The sequence below is a fragment of the Heptranchias perlo genome, chromosome 32 (genome assembly GCF_035084215.1).
Source record: "Heptranchias perlo isolate sHepPer1 chromosome 32, sHepPer1.hap1, whole genome shotgun sequence".
Classification (NCBI taxonomy): domain Eukaryota; kingdom Metazoa; phylum Chordata; class Chondrichthyes; order Hexanchiformes; family Hexanchidae; genus Heptranchias; species Heptranchias perlo.
In genome coordinates, this window is record NC_090356.1 from 18,390,909 (window position 1) to 18,410,099 (window position 19,191).

General features: G+C 43.7%; 1 protein-coding gene across 1 annotated transcript; it reads left to right on the plus strand.

Moving 5' to 3' along the window:
• Nucleotides 1-2,990: 2,990 nt before the first annotated feature.
• On the plus strand, nucleotides 2,991-18,693 carry fam131c (family with sequence similarity 131 member C). Its single transcript, XM_067970054.1, has 7 exons — nucleotides 2,991-3,084; nucleotides 5,173-5,297; nucleotides 7,438-7,476; nucleotides 10,022-10,115; nucleotides 14,537-14,719; nucleotides 15,754-15,864; nucleotides 17,460-18,693. Exons 1-7 carry the CDS (start codon nucleotides 2,991-2,993, stop codon nucleotides 17,807-17,809), a joined length of 996 nt encoding a protein of 331 aa, XP_067826155.1. The 3' UTR covers nucleotides 17,810-18,693.
• Nucleotides 18,694-19,191: the final 498 nt, after the last annotated feature.

A 19,191-nucleotide genomic window follows, 5' to 3' on the forward strand; every position in this document is an offset into this window, starting at 1 on the left:
GCTGCTACAAATGCAAATGTGGCCATTGGGGACTCGACAGTCAGATCGTGGAAGGAAACAACTTCCACCCGAATTTCCTCGCTAAAAAAGAAATTCTGCCTCGGTAATGTGCTGCAAATTTGGAATCCTCTCCCCCAAAAAGCTGTGATCGATCGATAGATTTTTGTTAGTTAAGGATACCAAGGGATATAGAGCAATGGAGTTGAGGTGCAGATCAGCCATGATCGAATTGAATGGCAGTACAGGCTCGAGGGGCTTAATGGCCTACTCCTGTTCCTATGAAAACGGTGAGAAAATGTGTGTAACTCCCAGCAAAGAAAGATATCAGTGTAATATGCTGCAGTTCCTCAGGACAGCACTGTTGTGTAACGGGTGCTCCAATGGTCACAGAACAAGGTGCAATATTCTTGCTGGTCCACTAGGTGGTATGATTGTATAATCTCAGCCTCTGGTCCACAGGGGCGAATACAGATTCCTGTGATCCCAGACAAGAAACTCCTCGGCTCCTCTGGCTCTGCCACCATAGCTTCGTGGGAAGGACACCGCTGGAGCGGAACCTAAGTCCACCCAAGCAGGCAGTCCCAGACCCCGTCCTTGGCTCAGTGGTAGTACTCTTGCCTCTTAATCAGAAGATTCACTTCAGAGATCTAAGTACATAATCTAGACTGACAAATTCACTGTAACTCTGAGGGAGTGCTGCACTGTCAGAGGTGCCATTTTTCTCATGAGATGTTAAACTGAGGCCCTGCCTGTAAAAAGTCCCATGGCACTGTTCCAAGCAGGGGAGTTCACCTGGTGTCCTGGCCAATATTGATCCTTCAACCAACATTACTAAGAAAAATCAGCAGATTATCTGGCCATTGCTGTGGGCAAATTGACTGCCACTTTTTCCCTACAATTACAACAGTGACAACACTTCAAAATTGGCTATAATGTGCTTTGAGATGTCCTCAGGTTGTGAAAGGCGCTATATAAATGCAAGTTCTTTCTTTCCTAAATCTCAGGGACTGAGCCATTTTCATAGCCAGAGTGGGCACATCAACGGCACCTGCCCCAAACCACCAGTCAGATTTTGAGAGCCGCCCTGTGCCGCTCTGACAGCAGACAGAAAAAACCTTATAACATCATCTGCTCCCAATAGAGCAAGTGGGCCCCTTAGGGAAAGTGATCGATCGCCAGGAATTGATGGAATACTTCTCTTCAGCTTCTAGCTCAATAGCTTTTTTCAAATCATTTTGAGAAACAAATGGACAAATTTCGAAAGCAAACATTGAGGTAAAATTTATATTAAGTATTTTTTTAAAACAGAGGGGCTTTGTGTGTTTGTGAAAGAGTGAGAAATAATGACAGTGTTCTAATTATACACTTGTTGTGGCTATCTTTTGTATTCTACAAACTTTATACAGTTTAATAGGCCAAGGGAGAGAGAAAGAGACTGAGGTCAAAGAGAGAGAGAGTCTGGGGTCAGACAGAGAGGGAGAGAGGATGAAGGAGAGAAAGGTAGAGGGGCAGAGAGGGAGAGAGGCGCAGAGAGAGAGAGGGGGTGAGAAGGAGAGAGGCAGAGGGAGAGCGAGGGGGAGAGAGGCGGAGGGAGAGAGAGGGGGAGAGAGGGAGAGAGGCAGAGGGAGAGAGAGGGGGAGAGAGGGAGAGGAAGAGGGAGAGAGAGGGATATTTTCTTCATTTAATGTTAGTTCAATTTTCAGAAAAAAGTTGAATTTTGAATGAAACTAATTGTCTCACCTTTGCTTTATTGAGCCTGAGACAGTCAGACAGAGAGAAAGATGCAATGAAAAGGGCAGATAGTTTCTTCCCTCATTCTAATGTAATGTGCACACTTGGTTGTTTTAATGCTCGTGATTGGTTAATTCAATGTCCATTCATTTAATGAGTTGATATAACATCCATAGAATCATTGGATCATAGAAAGGTTACAGCATGGAAGGAGGCCATTCGGCCCATTGAATCCGTGCCAGCTCTACGCAAGAGCAATCCAGCTAGTTCCACTCCCCCGCCCTATCCCCGTAGCCCTGCAAATGTTTTCCTTTCAAGTACTTATCCAGTTCCCTTTTGAAAGTCATGATTGAATCTGCCTCCACCACCCCCTCTGGCAGTGCATTCCAGATCCTAACCACTCGCTGTGTAAAGAAGTTTTTCCTCATGTCACCTTTGGTTCTTTTGCCAATCACCTTAAATCTATGTCCTCTGGTTCTTGACCCTTCCGCCAATGGGAACAGTTCCTCTCTATCTACTCTGTCTGGACACTTCATCATTTTGAACTAGTTGATGTGACATCAATGATAAGATGAAACTGGTGAGATAATATTTTAGTGAGGCAAGTGACATGCTGTGCAGAGTAATGGTTCCTTCACCCACAAGATTAAGACAAGTTTTTAGATTATGTCGGTTAGGTTCTGCCACTCAAATCACCATCACCCTGCCAGCCTTGCCAGGGCACCTGTTGGAATGTATGTGCTACAACATGTTATAGTCCAGTCAACATGGTAATCAATACAACTAAGGGCCTGGTGGTGAAAGAGTTAATGCCTAGATGCAGCGTGACTGACAGCTCGGTGTCCCTGTCCCTGTGTGTTTGTTTCTCTGGTTTCAGTACAGCTCAGAAGTGCAGACCAGGAGCTCTGAGATTCAAATCACAGACGTCAATACCAGCTGCCTCTGCAAGCAGTGTGTTCAGGTACTCTCAGGAAGACTCTATAATCATAAAAAAGATATGGTGCATCTTTTTAAAGATAGCAGAGGATAGTCTGTGTTTCTCCCTCCGTTGCTCAGTATGGGTTGCTGCATCTCTAGAGGTGAGTCTAGATTATGACAAATAACCATTTATTCCCAAATCAGACTGAACCCCTTGCTGTCTGGTTATATTCCTCCCCTTTAGTTGTGCTGCTAAATAGCTGCCCTGGAATTGCAAGGAGACTGTGCTACATGGTGAATTAAATCAATCTGGTTTGTTGTTGCTATGGTTACACGTACCAATGGAACAGGACCTCGCTGCCAGTATCAGGTCTTTGTACGAGAGTGCTGCACTGAGCACAAATACAAGGGTGCCTAATACTACATTCAGTACAGGTTTGTTGGAATATTCTAGAATTGCACAGCCGCATTTTCTGTGTTTGGCTTTTTAAATCTGCGGTAATTTCATCTCCTGTAATTGTGGTTGAGTGATGCGCAATGCTGAGAAGTCTATTGTCATCCTTGAGAATTCAATCAAATGGGGATTCATGACAAAGAGTAAAGGGAAGGAGTCTGTGGTCACCATCACCAGTTCTTTAAAAAAAAATCTTTCTTGGGATGTGGACGTCACTGTCAAGGCCGGCATTTATTGCCCATCCCTAGTTGTCCTGAATGTAGCAGTTTGATACAACTGAGTGGCTTGGCAGAGTTAAGAGTCAATTACATTGGTGTGGGACTACAGTCACACGTAGGCCAGAACAGGTAAGGACGGTAGGTTTCCTTCACTAAAGGACATTGGTGAACCAGTTGGGTTTATACGACAATCTGACCAGCTTCATGATCAATTTTACTGATTCCAGCACTTTCTTTCCAGATTTTCAAAACTGAATTCAAATTGTCAAACTGCCACGGTGGGGCTTGAACTCACGTTCTCTTGATTATTAGTCCAGGCCTCTGTATTACTGGTCCACTCACATGGCAATCAGAGGGCTGGGAAAGGAAAGAGAGAAGTTCAGTATGCAAAGACATCAGAGAAAATCAATCTGCAGCTGCAATGACCCAGTAACAAGTTGAAGAGAGTGAAGGTGGAGATAGTGAAGGGCAGGGGGAGTGAGTGAGTGAAGGAGAGAGGGAAGAGAGTGAAGGTGGAGATAGTGAAGGGCAGGGGGAGTGAGTGAGTGAGTGAAGGAGGGAGGGAAGAGAGCGAAGGTGGAGATAGTGAAGGGCTGGGAGAGTGAGTGAGTGAGTGAAGGAGAGAGGGAAGAGAGTGAAGGTGGAGAGAGTGAAGGTGGAGTTAGTGAAGGGCAGGGAAAGTGAGTGAGTGAGTGAAGGAGAGAGGGAGAGAACAGAGTGAAGGTAGAGATAGTGAAGGGCAGGGAGAGTGAGTGAGTGAGTGAAGGAGAGAGAGAGGGAAGAGAGTGAAGGTAGAGATAGTGAAGGGCAGGGAGAGTGAGTGAGGGAGAGAGGGAAGAGAGTGAAGGTGGAGATAGTGAAGGGCAGGGAGAGTGAGTGAGTGAGTGAAGGAGAGAGGGAGGGAAGAGAGTGAAGGTGGAGATAGTGAAGGGCAGGGAAGTGAGTGAGGGAGTGAAGGAAGGAGGGAAGAGAGTGAGACGAGAGAGAAGAATGAGTGAGGAGTGAGACTGGCAGAGAGGGACTTGGAGAGTGAGTGAATGAGGAAAATGAAGGAAGGAAGGAGAGTGAAGGAGAGGAAAGTGAGTGGAGAGAGGAATGGGGTGTGATTAAATAGAATGACAGTAAGAGGCTGAGTGAACTGAGGGAGAGAGTGAATGACAAGAGCAAAGGAAGAGAGGGTGAGTGAGAGTGAGTGAGGAGGCAGAAGGTTACCAAAAAATGGTGGACTATAGAAGATTTTAGGGGTGAAATTGGACATGGGCGGGAAATACAACTGAGTGCAAGATGATGCTCGATACACAATGCCATAGCTGCAATACTGCAGGTCACTGACCAGGACAAATGCCAGTGATGGTTTTTTAAATTAAGAAACCAATGTGAAGGGCCACAGTCTATAGTGATGGACGGCATCTAAGATTGAAAAGAGCAGGAGAGAAGATGAAGTAAATCAGGAAGTGGTGATTAGGTGACCCCACACTTTAGTTTTAAAAGCCTATAGATTCTGGAAGGATGGGAAGACTGTGAGGAGTTCTACAGTTTCGAGGTCCTGGGAATAAATGAGTGGGAGTAGGTGTATAGAGCCTTTATTTCAACACAGCAAGGATGGAAAAGATTCGTAGGATGGTGTATTTGGAGCTTAGAAACAAGAGAGAAAATTTCAAAGCATCACTGACCAACATATTGATAAAAAATAGGGGAATGGGATTGGGACAGGGAGCAACTAGAGGCTAGAGAATGATTGTGTTTCAGATTTTCAGATTATAAATTGTTTATTGTAACATTCATTATTTATCACTGGTGCATACATTGCTTGCTCTTCTATCAATATTTTTAATTATTTCATCTCTTCAGAAATTCTCACAAATGCTTGTGAAGACCCCACAAGAGCCAGCGATGCCCCTCAGATTATGAGTAACACAGTTGCTCAGGAGCAGAGAGAACCTCCTCCAACTGCTGAAGACCATGAAGTCTGCAAGGTAATGGTCCATCCCCTGTGACATCACTACACTTGGGAACACCACAAGAGCAGATCTCATAAAATAACCAATTAAAAACAACAACAAAAAAACTACCCTTAACCCGCCATCCTAACTATAGCCCCATCTACAAAATGCCCTTCCTCTGAAGTTGCTACTCAACTCTCTATTTGGAACATCTTCCAGTTCTGACAGAAGGTCTTTGACCTGAAACTTTAACTCTGTTTCTTTCTCCATAGATGCTGCCTCACTTGCTGAGCTTTTCCAGCATTTTCTGTTTTTAAGTCAGTCCTTCTGTCCAGCCAACAGCACTGAAACCTCCCTGGTCAAAGTCACCAACAATCTGCGTGTTTGTGACTATGGTGCATTATTGTCCTCTTCAACCTCTCAGAAGCTTTCAACACAATCAGCCATCCTTTGTCCTCGACTACCTCTTCTCTGTGCTCCACTTCCATGGCATTATTCTCATTTGGTTCCATTCTTTCCTATTCCAATGGAGCTTGCACCTCTCCTATAGTGGCTTCACCTCTCAGCAACATTGTCTGTAAGAATGGGATCAGTCTTCACGTGTCTGCTGACTACACCCAGCTTTACTTCTCCATCACCACCCTTGATTTCACAATTGTTGCTGTTCTGCCTGTGCAACATCAAGTTGTAGATGAGCTAGAACTTTTTGCAGTTCACTATTAGCAAAACCAAAGCAATCTTGTTTGGGGCCAGCTAGAAACTCTGCTTATTGGCCCCAATCCTATCCCCATTCCTGGATGCCTGTTTAAACTCAACACGGTGCACAATCTGGTTGTCTTACTACACCCTGAACTGAACTACAAACGCCGCATTTAGTCTATCAAATATGCCAACTTTCACACCTGAATTATTGAACATTTCCAACCCTATTTCATCCCCACTGCCGTTGGAACCCTCATTAATGCCTTTGTCACCTCCAGACTCAACTTTACAAACATCCTCCTCACCAACCACTCGAGCTACAGCCTCCATAAATTTCATTTCATCCAGAACTCTGCCCGCATCTAATCCCATACAAAATTCCATTTACAAATTACCCTGTCCTTACTGGCCTACATTGGCTTCCCAACCCATTAGGTTCAAAATCCTTGTCCTCATCTAAAAATCTTTGCATGGCCTTGCTTCACACTACCTCTGCTACCTGCTCCAGTCCTGTATACCTACTCACACTCTGTGGACTTCCATCTTTGGCTTACTGCACAGTCTCTCCTACCTCTGGTCTACTGTTGTTGGCCGTGCCTTCAGCTATCTTACCCTTACATCTGGAACTCTCTCTCTAAACCCCATCACCTTGCAACATCTTTCCCCATCTTCAAAAGCTTTCTTAAAACCTACCTCTTCGACAGTGCCTTCAGCCACCTCCCTGATTTCCCTCCCACTTCGGCTCAGGCTCCCGCCTCCAATTTTGAAATCCATTGCGACGTTTTGCTTTGTTGAAGACACAAACTGGGAAATTCCCCAGAGCTGCTCTTGCTCCGCCAGTGTTACTTTGCTGGAAGTGAAACGGAAACCCCAATTAGGCGCGTAAACAGGGTCTCTGCCATGCCTCCATCAAAGTAACTTTGGCGGAACGGGAGCAGCTCTGAGGAATTTCCCGGCCTGCCTAAATATAAGTCATGAAATATTTACATTATTCTGAAAATGTTGGCAATTCAAAGCTTGTTTTATCATTTCTGAAATTTGTCTACATTTGTAAAAATAGGATTCAATTATACGAACCAAGAAGGCGAAGTTCAACCACCAGTCCGTGCTGTTTTTCAGTCTTAGCTGGGACAGCAAATTGGATACTACAATAGCTTCAGCACCCCTGGACAGCCAGGGCTCTTGCTCCTAATTGCTAACCAGTGACTCCTGGCAAAAAATGTGAGTGTGTGGATATGGGTAAGAAAGCACTGAGCTCAGCCATGATGGCTAAATATCCTGCCGACATCCACTGTCTAGGCTCACATGTTAAAAATGGCTACTTGTCTGAGGTAGACAGAGCTTCTGATGCTAGTGGAATTGTACCTCAGCAAGAGTCAGCATGGTGGAGAGGAGTGGAAATTGGAAAAAGGAAATCAGAAATGAAACTATAATTCCACTGTTAATTTTTTTTTGATGGATTATGTTTCAGCAAGACAGGATGGATTTCTGCTGGGACCCCATCATACAGGTCAGTATCTTCTTCATTGCATGATACTGTGCAACAACCCACCACCTAAACATGGTTAAACACAGGACTGCATTTGGAGAAAAGGAACAAACCTGATTCTAAATGCACTGTCCGGTGTGGTACAAAGCTATACAGGTTCCCAGGTTCAGTTCTAGTTTGTGCTTTTACTTATTCAGGAACTTAGGTGAAGTGCCAAGACCTAGAGTATGGGACACTTCCAAGGTAGATAAGAGGAGGGAAAACAAGATAAACCAATGAGTAGTGGTTAGATGACGCTAAGCTTAAGCTTTGCCAGGTGTCAGCTATCGTTCAGAGGTAGCACTTGCGCCTCTGAGTCAGAAGGCTGTGGGTTCAAGTCCCACTCCAGAGACTTGAGCACAAAATCTAGGCTGACACTCCAGTGCCGTACTTAGGGGATGCTGCACTGTCAGAAGTGCCGTCTTTCAGATGAGATGTTAAATCCTCTCAGGCGGACGCAGAAGATTACATGGCACTATGTGAAGAAGACCAGTGGAGTTCTCCCCGGAATCCTGGCCAATATTAATCCCTCAAACATCACCACTAAAAAACAGATTATCTGGTAATTATCACATTGCTGTTTGTGGGACCTTGCTGTGAGCAAATTAGCTGCCGTGTTTCTGCATTGCAACAATGAGAATATTCTTTTTAAAAATTATTTAATTAGCTGTAAAGCTCTTTGGGACGTCCTGAGATCGTGAAAGGCACCATATAAATGCAAGTCTTTCTTTCTTTGTTTAAAAGCCTGTAGATTTTAGAAGAAAGGGAAGACTGATGGAGGTGAGGAATTCCATAGTTATAAAGTAATAGTAATTATAGTACTAATGTACTGGAATACAGTAGGAGACCTTGTTGAGCCTGCAGTGAGGATGGGAGAGCTGATCTCACTCAGCAAGGGATGCTACAATTGACCTCATTATCCCAGAGCAAACCAGGGGTTCCTCAGGGCAGTGTCCTAGACCCAACCATCTTCAGCTGCTTCATCAATGACCTTCCCTCCATCATAAGGTCAGAAATGGGGATGTTCGCTGATGATTGCACAGTGTTCAGTTCCATTCACAACCCCTCAGATAATGAAGCAGTCCGTGCCCGCATGCAGCAAAACCTGGACAACATCCAGGCTTGGGCGGATAAGTGGCAAGTAACATTCGCGCCAGACAAGTGCCAGGCAATGACCATCTCCAACAAGAGAGAGTCTAACTATCTCTCCTTGACATACAACAGCATTACCATCGCCGAATCCCCCACCATCAACATCCTGGGGCTCACCATTGACCAGAAACTTAACTGGACCAGCCACGTAAATAATGTGGCTACAAGAGCAGGTCAGAGGCTGGGTATTCTGCGGCGAGTGACTCATCTCCTGACTCCCCAAAGCCTTTCCACCATCTACAAGGCACAAGTCAGGAGTGTGATGGAATACTCTCCACTTGCCTGGATGAGTGCAGCTCCAACAACACTCAAGAAGCTCGACACCATCCAGGGCAAAGCAGCCCACCTGATTGGCACCCCATCCACCACCCTAAACATTCACACCCTTCACCACCAGCGCACTGTGGCTGCAGTGCGTACCATCCACAGGATGCACTGCAGCAACTCGCCAAGGCTCCTTCGACAGCACCTCCCAAACCCACGACCTCTACCACCTGGAAGGACAAGGGCTGCAGGCACATGGGAACAACACCACCTGCACGTTCCCCTCCAAGTCACACATCATCCCGACTTGGAAATATATCGCCGTTCCTTCAGTGTCACTGGGTCAAAATCCTGGAACTCCCTCCCTAACAGCACTGTGGGAGAACCTTCACCACGTGGACTGCAGAGGTTCAAGAAGGCGGCTCACCACCACCTTCTCAAGGGCAATTAGATATGGGCAATAAATGCTGCCTCGCCAGCGATGCCCATATCCTATGAACGAATAAAAAAAAATCAGGCAGGATTCCTAGTCCTGATTGCTATCCAGTGACACCTGCTTGAAAGGACATGTGTGAGTGTAGAGTGAGAACAGAACTGGGCTCAGCTGTGATGTCCTCTTCTGTCAAACAGTCTTGGTCACACAACCCATTTAGGGTCAGACTTGAAGAATCCATGAAGTACAGGAGAGATGCCAGCTCCTTTGGAATCATAGCCCAGCCAGAGAAGGGAAGAAAAAGGGAGATATTTGCAGGAAATAAACCAATTCTGAGCTCTTTCAGTCCACAGTCCTGACATACCCAAAATTTCCACATCGCACCTCTGCGATATCCCACAATTCATAAAGGCTGTCTGCCTGGGTTCTAAGCGAAGTTGTATTAAAAATCATGCTACATCTTAAAGACAGGCTATATCATAATGATGTAGTGTGTATTGCGAGGGGTGTGATATATTAGAGTGTGTGCATACGTTTGGGGTAATGCCTCACTGTATTAGCCCATTAGTAATCTGTCTTAAATGACATTATTATACACTTTTGTATCTCATTTTTTAACTAAAATATAATTGATTATTTTGACTATTTTTTTAAATTCTCCTTTCCTTTGGGGTTTAGAACTGTTTTGGAAGCTCAAATGGAATTTTTTCTGGCTCTAAGCAGACTCTGAATGGCTACGACATCACTGCACTTGCAAGGTCATCGCTGGTTGGTAAGTTAATAGAAATTATTTATAAGCACTCCTGGGCAGAAAAGATCCTGAAGCCTTCAACTCAGCCTTTACCTTGTTGGTTGTTACTTTGTCTGCAAGTAGTTTATTCCTTGCATCATCTTTACCACAAACTAGGGCCCCAAATTTCTTCAAGGCCTACAGAGCCATCAAGCCCATGCTAGGTTGGGACTTTCACCTGCTGATCCCAGGCACCCCTGATCCTGTTGGAATTACTGGGGTCATGGTATTTACATAAAGTGGAGAGGTGCATGCACCAGTATTGGTGCAACTGAGTGCTCACCTCAGGAAATTAGAGAGGGGGCTGGCCACAGCATGAACGTGCTGGCCCACAGAAGTGAAAGAAATGGTCCAAAAAATGTACCAGCTTTTTCCAATAGGCCAGTTAGCCCACTGTGGTTGATGGTCTGTGATCCATTGCAATGGGGAAACCAATGGCCTTCAACAACTTAGCTGCCTCTGATGCCCAGGGACCCACAGGCATCCCTTCAGTCCAGCAAAGCTAAGGGCATAAATGTGGGAATAACAAAGTATATCATAACTCCTGTATTTGCATGCACCCGCCTATTAATGGGTGGATGTACCATGCGCCCACATACAATTTTCCTCAGGGCAAAAAAGGGGTGCGATCTGGCGTAAACACTTCTCTTCCTCGTCTCCTGAAGGTGCTGACTCTTGCTGAGGTACAACTGCACAGGGGCCAATTGCCTTCTAATACATCATCCAAGTGACCGTCGCTCATGTATGAATCTAGACAATGTCTGTGGCAGGTTGTTCAATCATAGGTGGCATTACAGCTGAGCATGATCCTATTCTCACCCAACATTCACACCCATGCCCTTTCTAGCAGGATTCAATGAACAATGATCAGAAGTGAGAACCCTGGCTGATTTTTTTTTACCCTCCCTAGTCCAGGCACCGAGGCCAGTTGTGACACCTCAGCTGCTCTGGCCGTGATCTCCCAGCTCCGCACAGACCAGGAAGCAAACCTGGAATCTTCTGGTCTGTGCGCTTTGTTACAAATTGCCGTACCAAATGACTTATTGAGGAAAGGCAGACATGTAGAATTAAGTAACATTGAGGCTGTCTTGTGTGTTTCTAACGTAAAATAACAAAAAGAATGAAATGAATAAAACTCGTTTGAAAGAGTGAAGATAGCACAAAACATGGATTTGAGAAACAAGGCAATGAAGTAGCATTACATTAGCTGTGATGAGTGCAGATAATCCATTGAGTGGGAGTGAATGCAGAGTCCAAACTCAGAGAACTACTGCAGATGTCTGCAGTTACAGGGGGAGGGGGGCAAGATTATGTTAAATGCAGCTTACAACAGCAGTAATGGGGATGATTTCCTCACCTCACTATGTGTAGCAAAACTGTAAATACATTAATAAAGATTTTTGCTACACCCAATGCACAAAGGAAATCCTTCTCTGATCTTTCAAAAAATCTGCCTGGATGAAAAATATTTTATAACCCTGATTTTTATAAACTCTCATATGGAGAGTTTTGGAAATCTGAATGCCTGAAACAAACTAACATGAAATTGGCAGGATTGATGTCAGTTGCAAATCAATCTTTAGATACACCTGGCCTTTAATTACAAACACTGTCTCGGGAGTAATCGGGTTAGGGGGAGAAGCATACACGCAGTAATTACATGCCCAGCTAACCAAGACAGGACTTCCAATCACTTTGGTGTTCAGAGAGATTTAGGTATCCTTGTACACGGAACACAGAAAGTTAACATGCAGGTACAGCAAGCAATTAGGAAGGCAAGTGGTATGTTGGCCTTTATTCCAAGGGGGTTGGAGTACAACAGTAAGGAAGTCTTGCTGCATTTGTACAGGGCTTTAGGGAAGCCACACCTGGAGCACTCTGTACAGTTTTGGTCTCCTTACCTAAGAAAGGATATACTTGCCTTAGAGAGGGTGCAACGAAGGTTCACTAGATTAATTCCTGGGATGAGAGGGTTGTCCTATGAGGAGAGATTGAGTAGAATGGGCCTATACTATCTGGGGCTTAGAAGAATGAGAGGTGATCTTGACAGGGCAGATGCTGAGAAGCTGTTTCCCCTGGCTGGAGAGTCTAGACTAGGGGGCATAGTATCAGGATAAGGGGTCGGCCATTTAGGACTGAGATGAGGAGGAATTTCTTCATTCAGAGGGTTGTGAATCTTTAGAATTCTCTGCCCTAGAGGGTTGTGGTTGCTCAGTCATTGAGTATATTCAAGACTGAGATCGATAGATTTTTGGACTCTAAGGGAATCAAGAGGTATGGGGATCAGGCGGGAAAGTGAAGGTGAGGTCGAAGATTAGCCATGATCTTACTGAATGGTGGAGCAGGCTCGAGGGGCCGTATGGCCTACTTCTGCTCCTATTTCTTATGTTATCATCACCATCATTTTCAAACAATCACATGAATGACAGTCAACAGTTATCCGTGTAGTTTACAATTGGCCCGTTTGAGGTCTGTTCACTTAATGCAGAATGTTGAGGTGAAAGGACCATGGACAAACCCACTGAGCCACTCAGGTCCTCTGAAGCAGGAGTTTCATAGATTTAATATGCTGAAATTATGACTCATTGGAGCTTGCCAGCGTTGAGTATGCTGCTAGTGAAACCTGCAAGGCAGCACTGGAATCCACGGGAAGTTAAATGAAAGTGATTTAATTCTCAAAGTGTTCAGCTGTGGTTCTGATCGATGATATTAAACACGGTCATCGTATATATTAAAACTTAAACCATAGGTGGATAGTTGGAGGAGGAAAAGAAACGCTGTTCCAGTCAGGGTGCAGCTTTGTGTGAGATTGGGGGATGAACGGTGAACTGTGAGGCGTATACACTGCATCATAGAGCACTGGAATCAGGAGAATGACTTGCAATTCCTTAAGTCTGGCTTTGAATCTCACATGCCTCTGTTGAAGATTCCTATACTATGTCGAGAATGAGGGTCACCTCCTGGAGCACCAGATTTTCTCAACTGAAGAATAATCAACTGTGACTCATCTTAAATGAATTGGTAATCAATTTGAAACAGCTAGCAGATTTGGGACGACTTGCAGCTTAACCGAGGCCTTTTTAAATCTCCACCACAAATATAGAAGGAGGAAGGTATCCAGCAGGCAATTACAAGCCAAATACAATCTCCTTACTGACCATCTACGGTTGCAAGTGCCATGAAATTCAGTAATCAGTGTGTACAGCACCAATAATGTGAAGAGTTTTAATTTTAGGACTGGGTTTGGTGCGTTATACCTGCGTCTTTTTTGTTTTGTTTTATATATGTAACTGTTCAGCACGGGGATGTATCCAATTCCCTTATGGCCCAATAGGGAGAGATGTGTCAGAGTCCCTCACGGTCCGATGCAAGCTTTTCCTAAATCAGGTACGAATTTGAAACCCAAATTTATAAAAATGCTCCTCTCTTCTCTAAATGTTCAATGCCCTGGTTGGGCCCAGAGATTCAGGCCTGTGTCCAAATCTCATTGTACTCAGCCCGCTTGTCCAGTATCCCAGTGACGATGGAGCCCAAATTCACACCGGGCACTGGAAACAGCCCAGTGGAAATAAATCATCAATCGCCATGTTACTAGAGTTCAGTAAGAAATGGATCCTCTTAATACATTTTTGGGGTGACACAAGTCCACGTGATCTAGGCTATTTGCATTTAGTATCATTTCTGCCTGAGAGCAAAATATCTCCACTTAAACTTGAACATGGCATTTCAAGGGTACTTTTTCAACTTTGCACAATGGCGAGGAGACTTGTGCGAGGGCAGTACATATCAGATGCATGCAGCACACAATTTTCAAACTATGATTTCCAATGTCAGCAGGTTGTGGGTTCAAACCCTACTCCTGATTTAAGCACAAAATCTAGGCCAACACTTCAGTGCAGTACTGAGGGAGGTAATGTCTTAACACCATTTCTGTTGGAAGAACCACAACATGATAAGGTGCTATATAACTGCAAGTCTTTTTCTGTTGTAAGTTTGACTCCTACTGCTATCCCCATGGACTTCCTGTACGGTAAGCACAAAGAAAATTAACCCTTTGATGGCTAACATTACTTTTGCCTCAAAAATACTAATGCAAAAAAAAGGGTTAAATGGAAAAATTACCTATTTGTTTCATTAACGAGGGTGACAGTAAACAAAGGGGACAGTAAACAGAGGGGATGGCAAATGGAGGAGACTGTAATGGAGGGGCTGTGATTGAAGCGGCTGTGATGGAGGGGATTGTGGACTGTGTCAGGAGTCCTATCTTTAAATCTCATTTATAATACCCACCATTTAAATTGTAGATAGTTACTTTTGCAAGTATATAACGGAAAATATGGATCTGTTTTACCATGGTAGTAAAGTGTGACTTTACCATGAGTGTCTTTGATTTTCTATTGCAGGTCTGGTTCAGACAGTAAAAGATCACATTACTAAGCCAACAGCTATGGCACGTGGGCGAGTGGCTCATATAATTGAATGGAAGGGTTGGGGTGCCCAGCGTAGAGGATGTAACGCATGTCCGATGGATGAAGACAATTACTCAAATCTCACTGATGAACTGAAAGAAGCTCGCTTTGCAGCAGGTAAGATGGATGGGAGTGGAGTTGTGCTGGATAATGGTCCCACTCAAGATACTCTGAAGCATACTTAGATGGTACTTCTTTTCTACAAACAACTATTGGGTCTCTGTGGCATTGCTCCAAGGTTTTTATAAATTGGGCTCAGGGGTGTAGCTAGCAATTTGAAGTGTCAACAGACAGTAGATGATCCATTGGCTCCCCCTAGTGAAACCTGATGAGTAAGCAACAACAGTAACAACTTGCACTTATATCAGGGGAGATATTCTGTTTCGGTGCGCCCACTGTATGCCGGAGACACATATCAAGAAATTGTCCTTCACTAATCCATGATTTTAATGGATGAAAATTCATGCGCTGGGGTATGAAATTCCCTGGTGTATTCTCTGCATGCGCCAAGTGCATAAAGCAGAAAGTCACCCCCATAATATAACAAAATTTTCCAAGGCACTTTGCAGGGTGGAGAAGAACTTACAGCAAGCAACAATTGGGAGGAGGTACAGAAGGTAACCAAAGGGGTGTCTGAAGAGAGAGGTTTTGAGACGGCTTTTGAAAATATGGAGAGGTAGCAAATCTAAGGGGTTTTGGTAAGGAATCACTGATAGTAATTTCTACCCTTAAAGTAGAACATCAGACTTGGCTCAAAAGTTCAACATCAGGTGCAGACTTGCATTTCCAAACAGGAGGGCCACAAATTTCAAGATCAAAGCTCCAAAAGGCTAATACCTGGTTCTTGCCTTCCCCAACCAGTGGGTACCCCAGGACATTGATTGTATAATTGACCATAACAACAAGATCCTGATTTAGTTTCATGTTACACTTCTTTCAGTTTGATTAGATCTCGGGTTAGATTATTTTATTAACCGTATCAGATTGAGGGGACACTTGTGGTACTGATTTTTGTTCAGTGACACTGTGTCACCCCTATTGGTCCAATTAAAATAGGCCTGGTTCCTGCCACTTATTGGGCTTATTGCTGATACTCTTTTTAATCATATTCTTTAGCATTCATTGGCTAATTCAATCTATTTTGTTAACAGGTGTTGCTGAACAGTTTGCCATTACTGAAGCAACACTGAGTGCTTGGTCCTCTCTGGACACTGAAGAGGTGGTTGGTGGCAATAGTCCAAGCAACACAGTTAACTATCTCAGTAGGTCAAAGATTTATTATTCTGTATATTTATTATTCATCTATCAATTGTAGTGCAAATATTATGAGGTAGGTTTGGATGAAAACGCCCAACAGGCTACTGATTGCCATACAGCCCCTACAATCAAAGTGGGCATGCAGCTTGCCAACAAGATTTGTGCCTGACCATCAGAAGGCACTCAACAGTAGCCCAGTGGAGATTCCATAATCTGATTTTTCCTTCCTTATGCGAGGAGGCACCTGGCCTTGGGCAACTTCTCCTCCTAAATGTGTAATACATTTATGGGCTGTTATAGTGTGTGGAGTATGAAGAATGGAACAGAAAGATGGATTATGTACCTGGTAGGATGGTCTTCATTCTTCCATTAACATGCATATTTCACACATCACAATTCCACCCATCCATCCTGCAAGTCTTGCAGGATTGCGTCTTTTGGGGGATTAGTAGCAAATGGTTAGATTCAATTTATGTTCAGGTTAAAACAACCTGGCAAATGACACAGATCATTGGGCTTAATAAACCCAAGAGTAGAAGATCATGTGCAGCACCACCTATCTGCAATGTCATGACAATTTCATGTGTAATCTCAGCATATGAATCTATCAATCTAAGCTATAGTTCCAGTGTGCGGTGGGAGCAGAACGAATAAGAGTCTATGATTAAGCTGTAATGATAATGATGCCCAAATTCAATTTCCCACTGATCACAAACAGCACAACATTGCAGAACAGTCTTTATATACAATTATAAAAAACAATCTTAATGATTTGAGAAATACTTGGACTAGAAATTCGTTAACGCCTTGCCCAATATGGCAGACGGCGTGTGCTGTATTAGTAAATGCTCCAGTATAGGCGTCCAGGGCCCACGCCTGAATACGGCATTATGGTTCTTTGCAAATGTAAATTGGGGGCTTTATGCCTGTTTGAGGCCCCCGTCACGAAATTGGGCTTCCCTGAATGCAGCTGGCGCCTAAAAAATTGCACCAAATTGTTTTTAAAGATCTGGAGACTTTGCACATTCTAATCCTTTTTACAAATACGGTCCCCACCACTTACACCGTCCACGATTATCTCGAGCAGCCACCGATATCGGGCAAATAGTACTAACCATTTGTCATTATCATAGAAGTCAATTACAAAGATGCCACTTGTAACGTATTAAGCCCGCTGACTATTTGGGGCAGTTCAATAAGTACTTACTTGTATTTACCGATTTAAAAGGCTGTGCTGATTTCAGGCAAAGTTGGGTCTTCAAGCAATTTCAATCAGCTGTTTGCACCTAGTTAAAGTGTGATTCCTATAGTGATGAGATTCTGGATGCAACTGCTAGCAATTAGGGGAGGCAATTGCTAAGTGAGAGTTCCTGCTTTTTAAAAAATCTGTTAGTTATTTATCATTTTGGTTTTACCGTCCATCACGTATAGCGAGCAAATCACGTTAACACTGGCGTGCCCGCTATAAGCGGTGGGGACGGTAACCGCAAAATATTTGTGAATATTTCAAAGTTTCATATGCAGGCCAGTACTCGATGAGGTCCTCATTTATAAACCTTTGGAAAGTAATACTAGTTTAATACAAGTTTTCTTTTTCTAGATACAGAAGAAATTTACCTTGAAGATCACTCTCCCAGTGGATCACAAGGCTTTTACTCTTTGAATGTCGACGGTCCTTGCACTGTCGTAACTCCTGTCTTGTCACATGTAGCCAGCCCAACTGGCGAACCAGTGCAAATAGATATGGCTACTCTACGTCCTTCCCACAACGCAGCTCTCGCAGGAATCTTACTGACTCAAGATGCTCCTAACTACTTGTCTCTTCCAGAAGCCACTTCCTGTGGAGTGGAATTGCACAGAACACTGCAACAGAGCACTGGCAGTCACCAGCACCATTCACACTCCAGCAACAACAGTTCACTCATCGAAGATGATGTATTTTATAATTAGACAGAACAAGAAAATTAAGGTCAGAGGCTGTATTCTTGGACAAGGGTACTTACTGCTTCCTTTGCCAAACATGAAATGAAAGCTGAATCTACATAGTTTTATTCCATTTTAACTTTGTGTGTGTGTGTGTGTGTGTGTGTGTGCGCGCGCGTTCATTTAGGTGTGGGATGACTGAAAAATAGGACCCTACAATTGGCCTCATTGTCCAGAGTTAGGCAGGAGACACAAAATCAGCTATGGTTCCTGCTCTTCATCACTATCCAGTGATCCCTGCTGGATGTTAGGTGAAAAAAGAATTGGGCTCAGCTACGATACCCTTCACCCAAGCCTTGAAATTCCCTGCAGGAAATTGGCAGAACCTGCAGGGAAACGGTGTAAATGTCTAGCCTCACACATAAGGAATGATCAGTTGGGCAAGGTACTGGAGGACAAACAGTACCCATGGAATTGCACCCCTGCAGGAGTCAGCACCCTCAGGAGAGATGGGGAGAAAACTTGAAAGAAAAAGTCAGGTATGTCTTAGCTACAACAGAGACTTTTGGTCAAGTATAACATTGCTGTAATAAAGAGCTTCTCCTTTTAGAAGACAGGAATCAACCTTAAAATAGAGTCTCCTGTTATATACTTGACACTATAACTATCTCTAACCTTGGCACAGCCCACTTGTTGAACACTGAAGATAAAAGGTTACATTGATATCATTTCTTTAGATCTTTTACTGAAACTCATTTTGTCCCCTCAGGTATTAGTCATCCCATACCTTAATGAGTGCATTGTTAGTTCTCCCTCGGTCACGCGGTTGTCTTAAGTAGGAGTTCACGTGGGTACGTGGTAAATGTCTGACAGACGGCTGTGATCCACTATTCTGTCTTTGTTGTGAAATGTACTTGGATTAACATTTAAGCAAAAAATTAAAAATCATTTAAATGTGTTACTCTATTTCTTATATTATTACAGTATTTGTCTTCTGCCGTAAAATTCTGTGAACAATCTCAGATGTGAATACTATAGGAAAAGGTGAGATTGGGTTGGAAAATATTTTTCAAGTAGCTGAAACATTTTGAAACATGAAATTGCATCATATAAATATACCTATGCTAAGGTACATGTACACAGTAACCACAGCCAGACACATGGTGCAAACTCTTGTGGCGTAAGACTAAAGGCCAGCACCTTGTATTGATAGCAATGATCACTATTTGAAAGTGTATGAGCTTTTGTGACATTTGCGATGACTACATGGAAATAGCATGCTTAAGAATGATGGGTGCAGTCAGTCTCTGGGAAACACTGCCCGAAGGGAAACTGACACAGTGATTATCAAATATTTTTGTTTTAAGTTTTAAAATATGTTGTGACTATCCCCTCTGCACGCCCCTCAT